Genomic DNA, 14244 nt, shown 5'->3' with positions numbered 1-14244 from the left:
CAAACTGAGAGGCACACTATCTATCCAACCGCAGTTTATTTGTGATGTGGTTTATTTTAATAGATTCTCCAACGATTTGATGCAAGCAGCTTCCAACCCGTTTGACCCTCCCATCATATAAACACAAAAATAAGCATTAGAGAGTGCACAGGCCGGTTGGGGTTCCCATGTGGAAGGAATATATTTTGGGGAAGTAGGGAGGGGGGAGGTATTTCATCTGATGGTAGCTGCGATGAGCAATAGAGCTGTGTGTGTTTTGATGGGGGCTGTTTAAGGCGGCCACAAAGTGGAAGAGCGGGGCAGAGATTGATCTGGGACAGTGTGGGAGAGAAAGAGGGAACTGCAAAATAAATAAATAAATAAATAGGGAGCAAGGCCTTGGGAGTGAATGTGTGTGGGAGAGAAACGATACACTGCTGGACTGCCGGAAAAAGAAAGTCAGCCAGAAGGACAGCAGATCGATTCCTCCCCTGAGTCTCACAGCAAACACGCTCTTTTTTTTTCTGTCTGCATAGCTCACCTCTGCTGCAGCTCCATATCGTCCCATCAGCACTTCATCTCTATCATTCTTTCTCTCATATGCCCTCCCCCATACTCTTCTTTGTCTGCATGCTAGCGCTTCATTCCCAGGCCTCTGTGAAAGATCTTGAGATTTGCACGAACTTTGGCAGTAAACTTTTTGGGGTTGTTTGATAGGAATATGAAGTCTAATGCCCCAGATCTGTCATCTCCAGGCCATGCAAAGCAAAATGCATGACACAGGAACAATGATCTGGACACGGTGTGTGATGAACAAAAGAAAGAAAGAAAAGAAAAACAAATCCCCCCCCCCCCTCCTCCTCCTTCTTCTGATCGTGGTGAAATAGAAATGCAGGAAAGATTCTCAAAGGATCTCAGCATCAAAACATGGCTGCCCACACTGCAAAGAGGAAACCACACACTGTCACTCCCCTTAGGCCAAGATGTCCCTCTATCATCCAGCCACATAGCTGCACAGACAGACACACTTGCAACACTTTCAGATAGCAAACACTTCCCCCCTCCTCTTAAATCACATTCCTGGAAGAAAGTGTGTAGCTCTTATGGCCAAACACACACAAACTACTGCAGGATAATAAATGAGTCCTCTTCTTATGATCATTATTAGAACGCGGTGTTTGATTTCCGGTCACTCATTACTAAACATACGTGTGTGGGATATTTATGAGAGAGGGGCGCGTCAGACAGGGGCAGCAGTGAGGTCACAGCTCCCTCACTCAAGGTTTGGCACTGGTTCGCTACTATTCCTGCCCTGTCAGCTCCAGTCTCCCATACAACAGAAATACCTCTTTTCAGTTATGCGGATAAAGTCGACAAACGAGCAAACAAGCTCTGAGTTTTGTTGTGGGGCTGATGCGGGCCTGCAGCTGCCCTGTTGACAGCTGGCAAAAGCATTCTGGTATTCAAACCCTGTGCGCAATACCAGCCGTAGCCATTTGGAAACAACTCTTGAAAACCGCAGAGGGTTAATAAAGACACAGAGAGGGAGGCTCGCAGTTATTCGTTTTACTCACCGGTAGCTGAAACTCCTTGCATTTTGCACAAACTTCTTCTCGCCTCTTTCTGTTAAAATCTTCTTTTTCTCGGAGCAACTGGCAGCAACAGCAGCAGCCGTGGATCCAGCGTACTGTGGGCTAAACTCGGAGGAGCGCCTGTACTTCAGAGCTTCACTTTTCCTGTTCGCCGACTAAAATAAAAATAAAAAAATACACACAGACCCACTATGGTGACTTCATGGCTTCTTAACAGACGCGAGAGACGTTATCCGAATCAGTTTTGCGCAGAACAAGAGGTTTATATTCCTCCACATAGTCCTTTCTCCTCCCTCTGACAGACAGAAGTCTCTCCTCTGTGCCGCTGGAAGAAAAGAAAATGCGCGTTCCCGCCGGTGCGAGGCGCGAGCACTACAACCCCATTCATTGAGTGCAGTGAAAGCTAAGCACTGGAGGAAAAAAAAAAGATAATTTGATCTTTTTACAAACTAATCAAGCTTTTTGTTTTTTCTTTTTCTTCTTTTTGGCTCACTGTTTTATCATTTTTCTTTCTTTTTTTGTCCGTTTTTAAAAGTAGACCCTCTATCCTTGTGCATTTCACATGCCCTGGGACAGAGGCATGAGTTGTCACATGAAGCCATGAAAAGGATGAGGCCTATTTCAGTAGATGGTTCTGCTCTGAAATCCCCACATCTGCCTATTAGCTAGGAAATAGTTCCTGGAACATGAATACTAACTGGCACAGCATTTCCATGTCACTGAGCAGGCTTTCTCCTCATCTTTTAATTGGTTCAGTTGGTTTTTCTGTCTCATCAAACATCTGCTAACTCGGTGAATGCTTGTTGAAGGAAACAAGGAACCGAAGCAGAAAACAAATCATGGATCTGCAGAAGTTAAGCTCTCATATTATAAGGATATTATAAGCATGCCCTAACTCTAAACCTCCACATGATACAGTCGATGAGGAAAGGTCACCGGGGGTGTCTGCAGTCTGCAGTAGTGAAATATAACTAAGAACATTTACTCATGAAGCACATATGTAGCTTGACTACTTTTTTCCTTCAACACCTCTTACTCTTGTACTTGTACTGAATGTCTAAACGTTTCAGACGAGCCAAAAGATAAACACGTCTAATATGTAAGTAATGAAGCGAGAAAATAAGGGTAACATTTACTCATATCACATCCATGAGATTTATCTTAACTCCCTGGATACCGCCCAACCCCTGTAGGCTGAAAAAATGAAACTGCACGAGCTAGTAATGTATTAATATTGTGGGATTATAGTAGTATGGACTCATTTTGTGCTTAACACATACACTTTTAGCGCATCAGTGTTGCTTCTCAGTGATCATTTTGATTAATTTTTTTTATTTTTCCCTAATTTTCAGGATCCTGTAGCGAATAACTTTCCACAGCCCTCGCTCTGTGTTTCTGTGCAGCCTCCCACCCACGTATTTGAAACTTGTGTCTGTTCAGCTACGCACCATTAACCCCTTTTAAGGCCACTGTTGGTGCTTCACACTTGTCACGAGCCTCAGATCCACATAGACAACAGCAGGGCTTCTAATGATAACACCTCTTTGTCTGGCTGCTTGCCAGGCAGAAGGCTGCTTCATTGACCTGTGCTCCTCTCTAATAAGCAGTGAATACACATTATATTTCATTCCTCTCTTCCCACATGTATATGACCTCTGTGACTACACTATTGAGTCACACATTTTCCACTTTTCGGCTTTCCACTTTAAAGACACAAGAGCAGCAAAATATTCTTCTTTTACTGTAACTTTGTACGTTTTCTTTGCTTTAGAGAAAAGTTCTGAACATGTCAGTGCAGAGTCTAAAAGGCCAAGTGTTTTGTGGATGACTGGATTTGTGTTTTTAAATAGATCGGGGGCCCAGTGCCCCCTGGGTGCATGGGGTTGCCTGTCTTTCGGCCTGTCTGTCTGTCTTTCTAGGGCATGCTGGTCCATAGAAAATAGAGCACCAAACAGTCCTCTGGGATACATCCTGTGCTCTGCTTCCCCGGGGCTCCTCCACTCAAAACCACAGAGCAGAGTGAAACAACTGCATTCAGAGAGAGGGAGGAAAGAGGAAAATGAGAGACTGGGGGAAGTGAGAGACAGAGGAGGATGTGAAAAATGGCAATTAGGATGAAGAGAGGAAGAAAAGCAGAGTGGCAGATGAGCAGCCAAGCAGAAAGCTTGGTGCGAAAGTCAGCATAGATAAGTGTGACACGAGCTCCACAGAGCTTTTTACACTCATCTGAAAGTGCCGTGGTATAAATGTCCCAATCACATGATAATCACACTCCAGAATTGGGTGCCAGTCGTCATTTGTTCACTCTTTTTCAGGTGCAAATTAAAGCCTGGTATCGATTGAATCAACACTTCATTGTTTGACACAGGCGAAGCTGCATTTTTTGAGACCACACCAGCAGCTGCGTGGAGATACTACAGACAGATCTATGAGTCACAATAGGGAGGACGCTCACACCCTGCATCCAGTGTCAGGACTCAGGAATTTTTGAATTCATCGTGAAGATGAGCTCACACTCCACAGGTCATAAATTGCTTAAGATTCTCGCTGGTGTTATTTCTCCTCCGGTGGGGTTGTTTAGAAATGTGTTAACGTGTGTGTTTGAATCCACGCGAGGCGTGTGCGGTGTTGATGATTGCCGTTGCTCTTTCAGACCAGCTGATCACAGCTCTCTGCTCCTTCAGGCTCCACATGGATTCATCACATGACAGCCCCGGAGCACACTCATAAAGGAGACTCTTTGTAAGTGCAAAGAAGCGCGCCCTCTCCCCCTTAAGGCCTGCAGCTCTCACAGTTACTGGAAGAGTTACAGTTACTCGGTCAGCTCACAAAGACGTCAACAGTTGTAGCATGGGGACCCCAGGTGGTGAATATAGATAGTGCATCAACTGAGTAGTGAAAACAGCTGCTCTGCTGCATGAATCCTTCTTCATCCTGGGTATAATCGCAGCAGCTGAGTATTAATAGAACAAGACTGATGCCATGTAGTGACCCATATTTCCTCAGGCAGTGGGGGGGGGGGGGGGGGGGGGATAATGGAAGACTGGCACCAACAAAAGCTCCACTGTTACTGGAGTGATGTCATTGCTGACTTCTCCCGACTGGCTATCATTAATTCTCTGATGCTGAAAAATCTGCAGGACATGAATGGTAAATGATAGCACTTGGTTTAAGTGTACTGATTCACATCACTGTCTTTTAGTGACACAACTAAGCATTAATAATAACTTATTTCAGGTTTATTATATATAAACCTGAAATCAGTATATATTATATATAGGACTGACAATGGGACAAAGCTGTAGGGTGGACTGATCAGTGATGCTTTACTTTTATTTTGACTCAATGTAAATGATTACATTTCCTAAGTATTGCATGCAAATACAAATTCTAGGTGTGTCTACTTTGAGGATTTATATTTTATGCCTCTTTATATTTCCAGTGCACTTATTCACAGGCAGAACTTCAGTGCTTCACGCTCCTCAAAGGAAGAAGAAGACTAAGTAATTGCTATATCACATAGTCATTTATTGTAATTTGCATACCAAAACCTACACATTAATGCATAGCAGCCCCCCATAAATAATAGCAAAACACTGATATAGTAAGTAAGTGCTATAAATTTACTGTTAAAAATGCTCACATTACTTTTAATACATTTACCAAAAAGGTAAATGGGTCTGCATACTTTAGTTCTGATAAAAGCAGTGGTGGAAAGGACAAGAGTAAGAGTATCTCTGCTTCTGCTGTCTTAATTTTCAAACGGTGTAGGGCACAAGGCAAACATGCTACTGCTAAATTGCCAGCGTTTTTTTTGGTAAACTGTATCCAACGTGTCAAGATGATATTCCACAATTTCGTAAGGCGAAATAAGCTCGTAACTCTTTCTAGACCTTTTATTTGGATTAAATATTAAATGTCTATCAGAGACTTTAAATGAACTACTTTCATCAGAAAGTAGGAATGTTTTGGAAGCAATCTGAGAAATGCCCACATAGCTCTAAAGGAGGAGAATGAACAATGACAGGAGTGTGAGAATAGCTCTAGAGAGAATCGGATGTTTTTCTAAAATGATAAATAAAAATAAATATTTGAATATTCTAAAAGGAAGAAATACAGAATTAACCAAACCAGAAGAAAAACAAAATAAAGAGAGGGAGCCTTGACTTAATATTGACAATAAACTTGATCTGGGTGGACAGAAAAGATGGTTTTAAAGTACCTAAGAGCATCTGAGCTTTCAAAGTATAGAATTTTAGCCCTCTTATTCAGAGGGTCAATCTTGTGCTTTTTCACTTCTTCGTTTGGAGTAATCTGTACATTCAGAGTGCTTATAGATGAAGTTTAAAACATTCATACAACATTTTGACCTCTAAAGTGAATGGATCAATAACAGTTAGTCCATCTATTTATTTGGTTTCATTTGCATAAATAAAAATCTCATTTTTTTCCCCTTTATTGTCATTAATGTGTGTTTAAATGGCATAAAATAACATTCATACTTTCCTCTTGTAAATCAACACCAAGAAAATAACAGCAGTTTTAATTGAGCAGAGAGCCGGCCTCCAGAGCCTCGACAGGAAATGCTGGGTGTACCAAAGGTCAAAAAAGAAACTGGGACCAATCAGTGCTTGGGCATATCTCCAGGAGGGAGGGACAGTGGAGGAGAGGGGGAGAAAGAAACGGGAAATGGAGGGGGCAGAGGAGGGAGGGGCAAGGTTTAAGAGAACAGACAGGGTAGGGATGGGGAGGAGGGGGGGTTTTGGTGGAGGTGTTTTTGTGCATTGTGTGAAATGTGATCAGGTTCCTGGAGCCGCTTGGACAGCTGGGAAGTTCCCCCTTCCCCTGGCTTCCAAGTGGGAACGCTATGAGGAGACTCCAGGGCTGCAGACCACATACTTCAATGGTTAACCCTTTCATCCGCTTCAGCTGTGGAGCAGCTATAAATAACAACACTGAAACACGCTGGAACTTAAGTCACATTTATTGATTTTAGCCAGTATGACTACCCTTACACAGACATACCATCTCCACTAGAAAACAAACAAAACACTTTCATAGGATTAGTTCAGCAGTAATACATCAGACTTAACTGGTCCCCGCCCCAAGCCCTAATTTTTTATTTTCTCTCTTTTAAAAACACCCCGACAAAAGTTTTAACATGTTTGTTTTCAACTCTGTGTAAAGGTCCCATGACTGAGAAACATGCATATGACGTTTAGCTGTAATCAATATGCCACTAATCATAATGCACATTATTGATAAGAATACAGTACTGCATGACAGTTCAAATAAATACAGGTGAAGTCGTTATTTCATATAAAGATATCAAACTCTCATTATGGATCAATACTGAAACACAATATGACAATATAAAGTTTGCACAGCTATTTTTTGTAGTATCACAATGCTATCGCTTCCAGCAAACAGAAAACTTTCTCTTTTTAATGTAAAACAGTATCTGAATTGCACTTTTTTTTGTTAGCTTCTTATCCATATTGGTAACTTTAACGCCTCAACAAACAAGCATTGGCTATAATGGCACTATTCAAGCTTGTTGATGCTAATCTTGTTTTCTGTTTCCTGAAAACACCATGCTCAAAGATGATGTAAAAAAAGATTCAAGAATAAAAAAAAACAAAACAAAACAAACAAAAAGTCAAATTAGACAAAAGTAAAGATAAAATGCGCTCTCTGCACATTTTTAACAATACTATTGATATCACATTACCTTCACCAAACAAAGCTAGAGATACATAGATGTTTCCAATAGTACACTGATCTACCCCAACACATTAAAGATGCTTGGAGCACTTTGTTCAATAACAGGAGGCCAAAGGGATCTCTTTTGGTTCCCAATGTTTGATAAAATAAAATAAAAAAAAACTTTTCTCAATACCCCTGAATTTCTCGAGGGGATCACTGACCTGCAGAATTCAATACAACTTGAGTTTTATTGAGCTAATTTCAAAACTATCACCTCACTCATGCAGAAAAGGGGGAAAAATTCCCTTTGCGCTTATTGCTGCTCACAGTCATTTTGAACCCAAAGTCCTCACCTATATATAAAAAACAGAAACATAAAACACTAGTCTAAGATTCTCCCTTGAAACAATGAAAGGCACTACTGGTCAGAAACGAAGAACTAAAACGAACCGAAAAACAAAACCCCGGCTCTCGCACGGCAGCGAGAGCCATGGCCCAAACTGCACCTTTCTTAGTTTTTTTTCTTCTTCTTTCCGATTCTTTTTCTCATTTTCAACCTAAACGGTGTACCAAGATTTGGCACAATAAACAAAGAGAGAATGAAACAATTCCAATTTGGAATTTTAATTGTCGCAGTTGCAAAGAATTCTGAAAGCCAGCGATCCCGTTTCAGTGGAACGCCCTCGGTAAGAAGCTAGGAAAAGCACATATCGTCGTCACGCAAATTTTTCCCAAGACACAACTTACCTATTTGAGTCAGAGCGTTGTCAAGTTTCATAGCGTAATTTTTGAACTATTCCTAGGAATAATAAATACATGAAAAAACCCCAGAATTTGATCACCCTGGATTTTTGTAGAGAACATGGCAGTAGAACAAACATATGAAAAATAAAAGCAACAGCATAACACGATGTAACAAAAGGATTTTAAAATGATTATTTGATGGATAAATTCTTGAGGACAGAGTCATCATAGTACATTTGTGGTTTGTGGAGCCTTACTGTAGTGCGTATTGTTTAAATTCAAATATTTGAGGAGGACTTACAATACTACAGTCCTCCAACCTATATTGGATAACTCAACAAACCATTGTACTACCATGCTTTCCTATAGGTTAATAATAGCATGTTATAATCCTATAAAATGAAAGTGCACAGATTAACAAAACGATAAACTAAAAATAAGAGATAAAACCAAACAAAAACAGCTTGTTGATTAAGAAACGACCACATCTCCCTTGGCTTCTCAATAGAGGATTCGGAGGGATTGGCCAATTACAAGCCAAGAAGTTCACTGTACTTGCGAGGCAAAAATGGCTTCCAGCAGAGGCATCCACAATTTGGACCAAGTGTGATCCTAATGTGCATAACATAACAGAATTTTAAAATGAAAAGGGGAGGACAATTGATTCAAATTAAAAACCTGTGCTTAACGTTTGTACTTAGGTTTTTGCCGTTTTATTTTTCTTCAAGTCCAAATAGCCTAGAGTAGCGCTAACTCGTTTCGCCCAACTCAATCAGCAGCGAGAATGGACCTTGTGTTGGTACTTCGTCGTCCGTGCAGAATTACTGAAATTACTGCAAAAGTGGAGAAACAAACAAATAATGAGCATCATTAGCACTTGGTTTTGGTCATTTGAGAGCGACTGTTTACAAGGTCACAGCAGCGGAGTCCACGCAGACAAAGTAAGATGGCGGCTGTTGGTTAGTCAAAGCAACAGAAAGCGATGTTAGGAACTTTAAGCCGGCCAGTATGGACATTTCGTTTCTGGTGTGAAAGCACATTCACTGCAAATCATCCCGCAGGTGCGGTTAGGAAGCCAGTGACTCACGAGTACCATGAACTTTCATTCATAGGACAGAGCTGAAGCCACATCTCACCACCAAAGGAGATGGGTCTTTCTCATTAGCCATGCAAGTAAATGAAAAATGGGTTATGCTTTTGACATGCAGGCTTACTTTTAAATCAGAAACAAGATGCATCATGAGAAGTAAAACTTAGAGGTGATGTGGGAGGAGCCTGCAGGCAGAGGTAGGAGGAGCTTTGCCGTTTTATTTTAGGTGGCATATTGCAATGACACCAAAAAAGCCAGACATTGATTTCAAACTAGATCGAACCAAGCGGGGATTAGTCTATCTAAGGAGAGGGGATTCTAGTCACAATCACATCCTGCAATCATCTACTGCTCAGTAAATCCACATAACCTATACAAGGGATACGGTTGGGAGCTTAACTAATTTGAATCAATGTCCTCTGGTTGAGCGAGCAACCAATCTCAAGGTTTTTTTTCCTCCAAATATCAGCGGGAGTTTATCCCTCAGAAAAAGAATAAAGAAAAAAAAATATCACGGGGTGTTTTTCGCTATGCCAGCCTATTCTCATGTCTCTAAGTATCATGGTAGGATCTTCCAATTCCTTAAATTATAAACTTTCCCAAGGAGATAAGCATGCGTAACGAAAAGCACCCCTGGATTAGATTCCCCATCCAGCCACACATCTGGCTTTCTTCACCAGCACGTTTAGCTTTCTTATCTCCTCTCTCAGGAGCTGGTTTACAACACGATTAGTTCTCCCTCCTCTACTCCCTAAACCTTTTTTCTCAGCGCAAACTGATGGAAACAGAATATACCGCACTTGTAAGTTGACTGAACTTCAAACATAGGAGTGACTGACCTCTAAGGAGGCTGCGCTTTTTTTCTTTTTTCAGAAAGTGTACAATAGCCTCGTCTCCATGCTGTGTGCTGCGGCTTACGGATGCGCACTCAAGCAGGGTTGACTGCGGACATAATTCCCTGTGTTGAGAGGAATAAATGCCCATTGTATATGCATTTAAGAGGAAGGAATACTGTAGTAGAAACCTGCAAGATTATAACCTGAACATGATCCTATTAAGAATATAGAGAATTTTATATATAGCTTATTAGTAGTAGAAAATGCTATTTTTTTTAAACAAATCTTGCAGGATTTCCTCACATCAACCCTGCTTTTAGCATCATAAAGCTAATGTGTCTATGATCCACAAGCGGTACATGGATTTTATTAAACACAAGCCCCACTTAAATTTTGCCTATTTGCGTAATACTAGCTTGCAAGGGGTTAAAGCTATTGTCAATACTAAAACAGTACGTTGCTTTGTCCTCACACACCAAGCAACCCAAGAAAACAAACAAGAGAGGCCCTTCATTTCAATGGTTAAAAACCTTGTATACAAATGAAGGCCCTTCACCGCAACACTGAGATATAAACACAGGCAAAATTCGGAAAACACATCGTATGCGAGGACGTTACCTGACAAAAATATTCCTCATTCTAGTTAAAGGGTGAGTGGTGATGCTGGGGGAGCAAGCTGCTGACAATCTACAAGAGAGAAGGTCGTAGTAGCGACCGAGCAACGAGACACAGATTAGAGACATTAGGAGAGGACTTTTTTTTTTTTTCCAGCCACATAACCACATAGAAATTATTTGACAGCTCTCAGCAATCTCGCAAACAGCGGGGGGCAGGGGATGGGGGGGGGGGGGGGGGGGAGTGAGAAGGAAAAGCATTAGCTCAGCTGAGACGCAAGGACAGGGCTTTACATCAACAAATAGATAAAAATATCAAGCGTTTGGGGTCGACAGGCACTTTTGTCGAGCGGTCGGTTGGATTTGTTTGCAGATTTATTGTCCGGATGTGTGAACAGTTTCGATTTGTGCTCTTCAAGGATTTATTCTATAGAGTTTTTTTTTTTTAAATCCTCTCTGATTAAAACTATATTGTATCTCTTTTCACAGTGAGCATTATATCCATTTGAACAGAAGCAGGAACCTGAGGCACCTATGCTGAAGTGCACTTAATTTAGATGTGTCGATTTGTCAAACCTTCTTTCTCGTAATATGGCTCTGAATGAATCCTTTGCAACATAATGGGTCACAGGGATTAGACAGCCCTCTTGTATCACACCAATTAACTCCTCTTTTCTATTAAAATTAAAAAAAACAATGTAGAGCCCTGTAGTACAGAGTTTTGTCTGGTACCACACACCTAACAACAGAAAAACAGTTAAAAAGCTCTCAAGCATTTTCAGCTGCAAAGCCATGCGATTCTATTGACCCTATAGTATTGGTGTGCTAGCGTCACAGCTTTAAAATTAACCTGAAATAAACAGCTGTGGTCACAAGTGCTCCTTTTCCGCCCAAACAACTTCATTGACCCACTTATGATTTTTTTTTTTTGTATTTCTGTGTAAAATCATATTATGCTCCCCTAGCAAAAAAGCAGAGGGAGCTTGCATATTCTAGTTCCTTTTTCTGGTTGTAAACATTAGAAAGTGGGCTGCCGGGCACGGTTCGGTCCTGGGGGGACCAGGACGGAGAGGCAGAGGAAAGAAGGGGCCGTTTTATTTATTCGGAAAGGAGCACCAATGCCGACAGACAAGCCAAAGAACAGAGGATGTCAAGTTTAGTTGTTAGAGCATCAGAGTGACATCATCTTTACACGTCTCCACCTCAGCAATGTGTTAATGTGACCAGGCAAGCCACTCCGGGGGGCCAGAACAAACAAGCACAGAAGCTGCCAGCTTTTACATCATACGTACAGCACTATGACAGCGGAAAGAATAGACAACCCATAATATCCACAAACCCCCCAATATAACCAGGGCCTTATAACCCACATGCCATATATGTCTACTACAGTCCAAACGTCTAGTGCACACTGTACATACACTGCATTCCCCTAAGCGTTTATAGTAGCACACACGAGCAGCTGGTTAGTAACACATCAGTCCCTAGAGGAGCGCAGGCTGGCCATGGAGCTAAGCGAGCAAGTGGGGCTCTTTAACACGAAGGCAGGGAGGGTTTCGGCCCGTGAGCCCCCTCCCCTCTGTACACAGCAGTCCCATGCGGACGTTTCTGCCGCCTCAGTCGCAGTAGATCTTGTACTTCTCGCTGCAGAAGACCACGGGGCCTCCCAGGATGCCGCTGGGCACAGAACTGCTGTGCTCTGGTCGGCCCGAGACAGAGCAGGTGAGACTCTGACTTACATGCGGGTTGTTGGTGGTGGTGGTGGCGGCGGCGCTGGCGGTGCCGGCGGCCTTGCTGCGTGCTTTAGCACGGCCTGCGTTGCCTCCCCGACGGGTCTGCTCGTGATCAAACTCCAGATCTTCCAGGCGCTGCGTCAGGGCGAGCTTCTGCTGGATAGCCATTCGCAGCAGAGAGTTAAGGGTTTTCTTCTCGTCCTCTGCTGCGGCCAGCTGTCTCTGCATCTCATCCAGCTGGGTAACATACTCATCACAACTGCAGGAGAAACACAGGCAGAAAAAAAAAAGTCAGATTTGTTCACCGACTAAGAGGGTTTCCTGTGACATATCACAAGAGGGCATTTTTGTGATATTACTTAACATGAACCTCATGCCGCACCTCAGATTTGATTCACTGACAGAAACACTCAGACACACATTCAAACCCACACATCATAAACTTCCTGCTAGTGTAATAAATTAGCCACCAGCAGGTGGAGCCCATGAGCCACAACATGAAGGCCTGCAAGACTGCCCAAGCTTCTGAAATATTAACCTAAGACTTCACCAGCCATTTTGGTCCTCTTCAACAAAGTCCCCCCAACGAACACATTTTCAGCTCCACTTAAAACATTCTGCAGCTAATTTGCCAGATATAGTAACAAACTCTCACCGCACTTCCCGTCATTTCATAAACTGAAAATTAAACCCATACTTTTTATTTGTATAGCTGCTGCTGCTAGAGGGTATGATTTACATTCATGAACAGGTGAGACATCTGAGAGCAGCTTGCAGCGCCTTGGGATAATATGAATGTATGCACAGTGGCAGTTGAAGACAGATTACATACATAAGGGATGAAATCATTAGCCTACAGGTCAAAGGGAAGATTATTTCTGCATCACCTGAGAAAAAGGCAGGAGGGGAGCGACAGAGGAGAAAAATTAAGACGGGGAAGAGAAGAATGTGGTTTATTGCTCTGAGGTGTAGCTGTTCACACCTGATCTCCAATTTTCCAGTTTGAATGAGACAGCATAACTTCTATGCCTCCCTTGCATCTCCCATCTGTGTGTGAAATAGCACAAGATATGAAGTCTGTCTACTAACGCTCGTCATCACCGGGTGCTGCACTGCGGCATTATCACCTGTCTCCCGCTGTCCTTGCACACGTGTTAGTGTGTGAGTGTCTAAAGCTGGACAAGTATAAAAAGTGGGACACCTGACAGGATTTCAAGGTGGGGGGTCCATATCGCCACTCCCCATCTGCTGCTGTCGTGCTCCTGTTTCCTTTATCCCCTCTCCTGGGTCTTATCATTGCCTTTCAAGCCTCATCACTTCCTTGCTACAGTCTCTCTCTATCTGCCCGAATCAGTCACTTTCTCTCTCATCTTGCTCATCCCTGTTTTCTGTGCTGCTGACAAAGCAAATCGAGTGACATTCTTCAGTAATGACTGACAAACCTATTGGGAGGGAAGGGCTGAATACGTTAGTGAGCAGCACTTAATTGCCCAACCGTACAGCACCAAAGTTCAGACACAATTTAACTGTTGGGCAGCCTCACCTAACTCACTTTCATTTATTTGAAATTAATTATTATTTATTTTTTGTTAACACCCTAGCCTGAAGCTATAGTCTGCAAACTCTTTTCTCTACGAGCCGTAACTGTCATTACCGATCTGTTCTGTTTTAGTCAGTGTTTAGCAACTGAACTGCTGCTGCAGAAGCGATAAATAAATAACATAAAATAAAAAAATTCCATAAAAATAATGCAAAGCAAGCAAATAATCTTTCAGTAGGTGAAGAATTTATCAGCTTTTTCTTTAAAAAAAACAACAACAAAAAAAAACAAAAACAAGAACGTCTTGAAGGGAGCATCTGCAAACAGGAAGCGCAGATGTTTTTGCTGCGTGTGGTGCTGCACGTGGTGGTGGGCCATGTGAACCCTGGCCTTGCCAGACCACCAAACAA

General features: G+C 42.3%; 2 protein-coding genes across 7 annotated transcripts in view; both read right to left on the bottom strand.

The window, feature by feature from the left end:
• fgd (faciogenital dysplasia) overlaps window positions 1-1892 on the bottom strand; it is a 52914-nt gene extending 51022 nt beyond the window's left edge. For both annotated transcript variants that reach the window (XM_082518469.1, XM_082518470.1), the window contains exon 1: window positions 1554-1892. In XM_082518469.1, the coding sequence (XP_082374595.1) occupies window positions 1554-1575 (22 nt within the window). In that variant the 5' untranslated portion in view covers window positions 1576-1892. The remainder of the gene's footprint in view (window positions 1-1553) is intronic.
• A 4645-nt stretch (window positions 1893-6537) lies between these two features.
• LOC309697957 (protein bicaudal D homolog 2-like) overlaps window positions 6538-14244 on the bottom strand; it is a 40651-nt gene continuing 32944 nt past the window's right edge. The window contains exons 10-12 of one of the 5 annotated variants that reach the window (XM_082520208.1): window positions 12301-12553; window positions 10566-10634; window positions 6538-8854 (exon numbers count right to left, since the gene is read on the bottom strand). In XM_082520208.1, coding sequence (XP_082376334.1) covers window positions 10587-10634; window positions 12301-12553 — 301 coding nt within the window. In that variant the 3' untranslated portion in view covers window positions 6538-8854; window positions 10566-10586. Of the gene's footprint in view, window positions 12554-14244 lie in introns of all 5 variants that reach the window. The other 4 variants (XR_014273966.1, XM_082520207.1, XM_082520209.1 and 1 more) reach the window with 4 other exon arrangements.

Source organism: Aulonocara stuartgranti (assembly GCF_965226115.1).
Source record: "Aulonocara stuartgranti genome assembly, chromosome: 20".
In the NCBI taxonomy this organism is placed as follows: Eukaryota; Metazoa; Chordata; class Actinopteri; order Cichliformes; family Cichlidae; genus Aulonocara; species Aulonocara stuartgranti.
The sequence above is the reverse complement of the archived record's forward strand: the minus strand, read 5'-3'. Positions and strand labels throughout refer to the sequence as shown.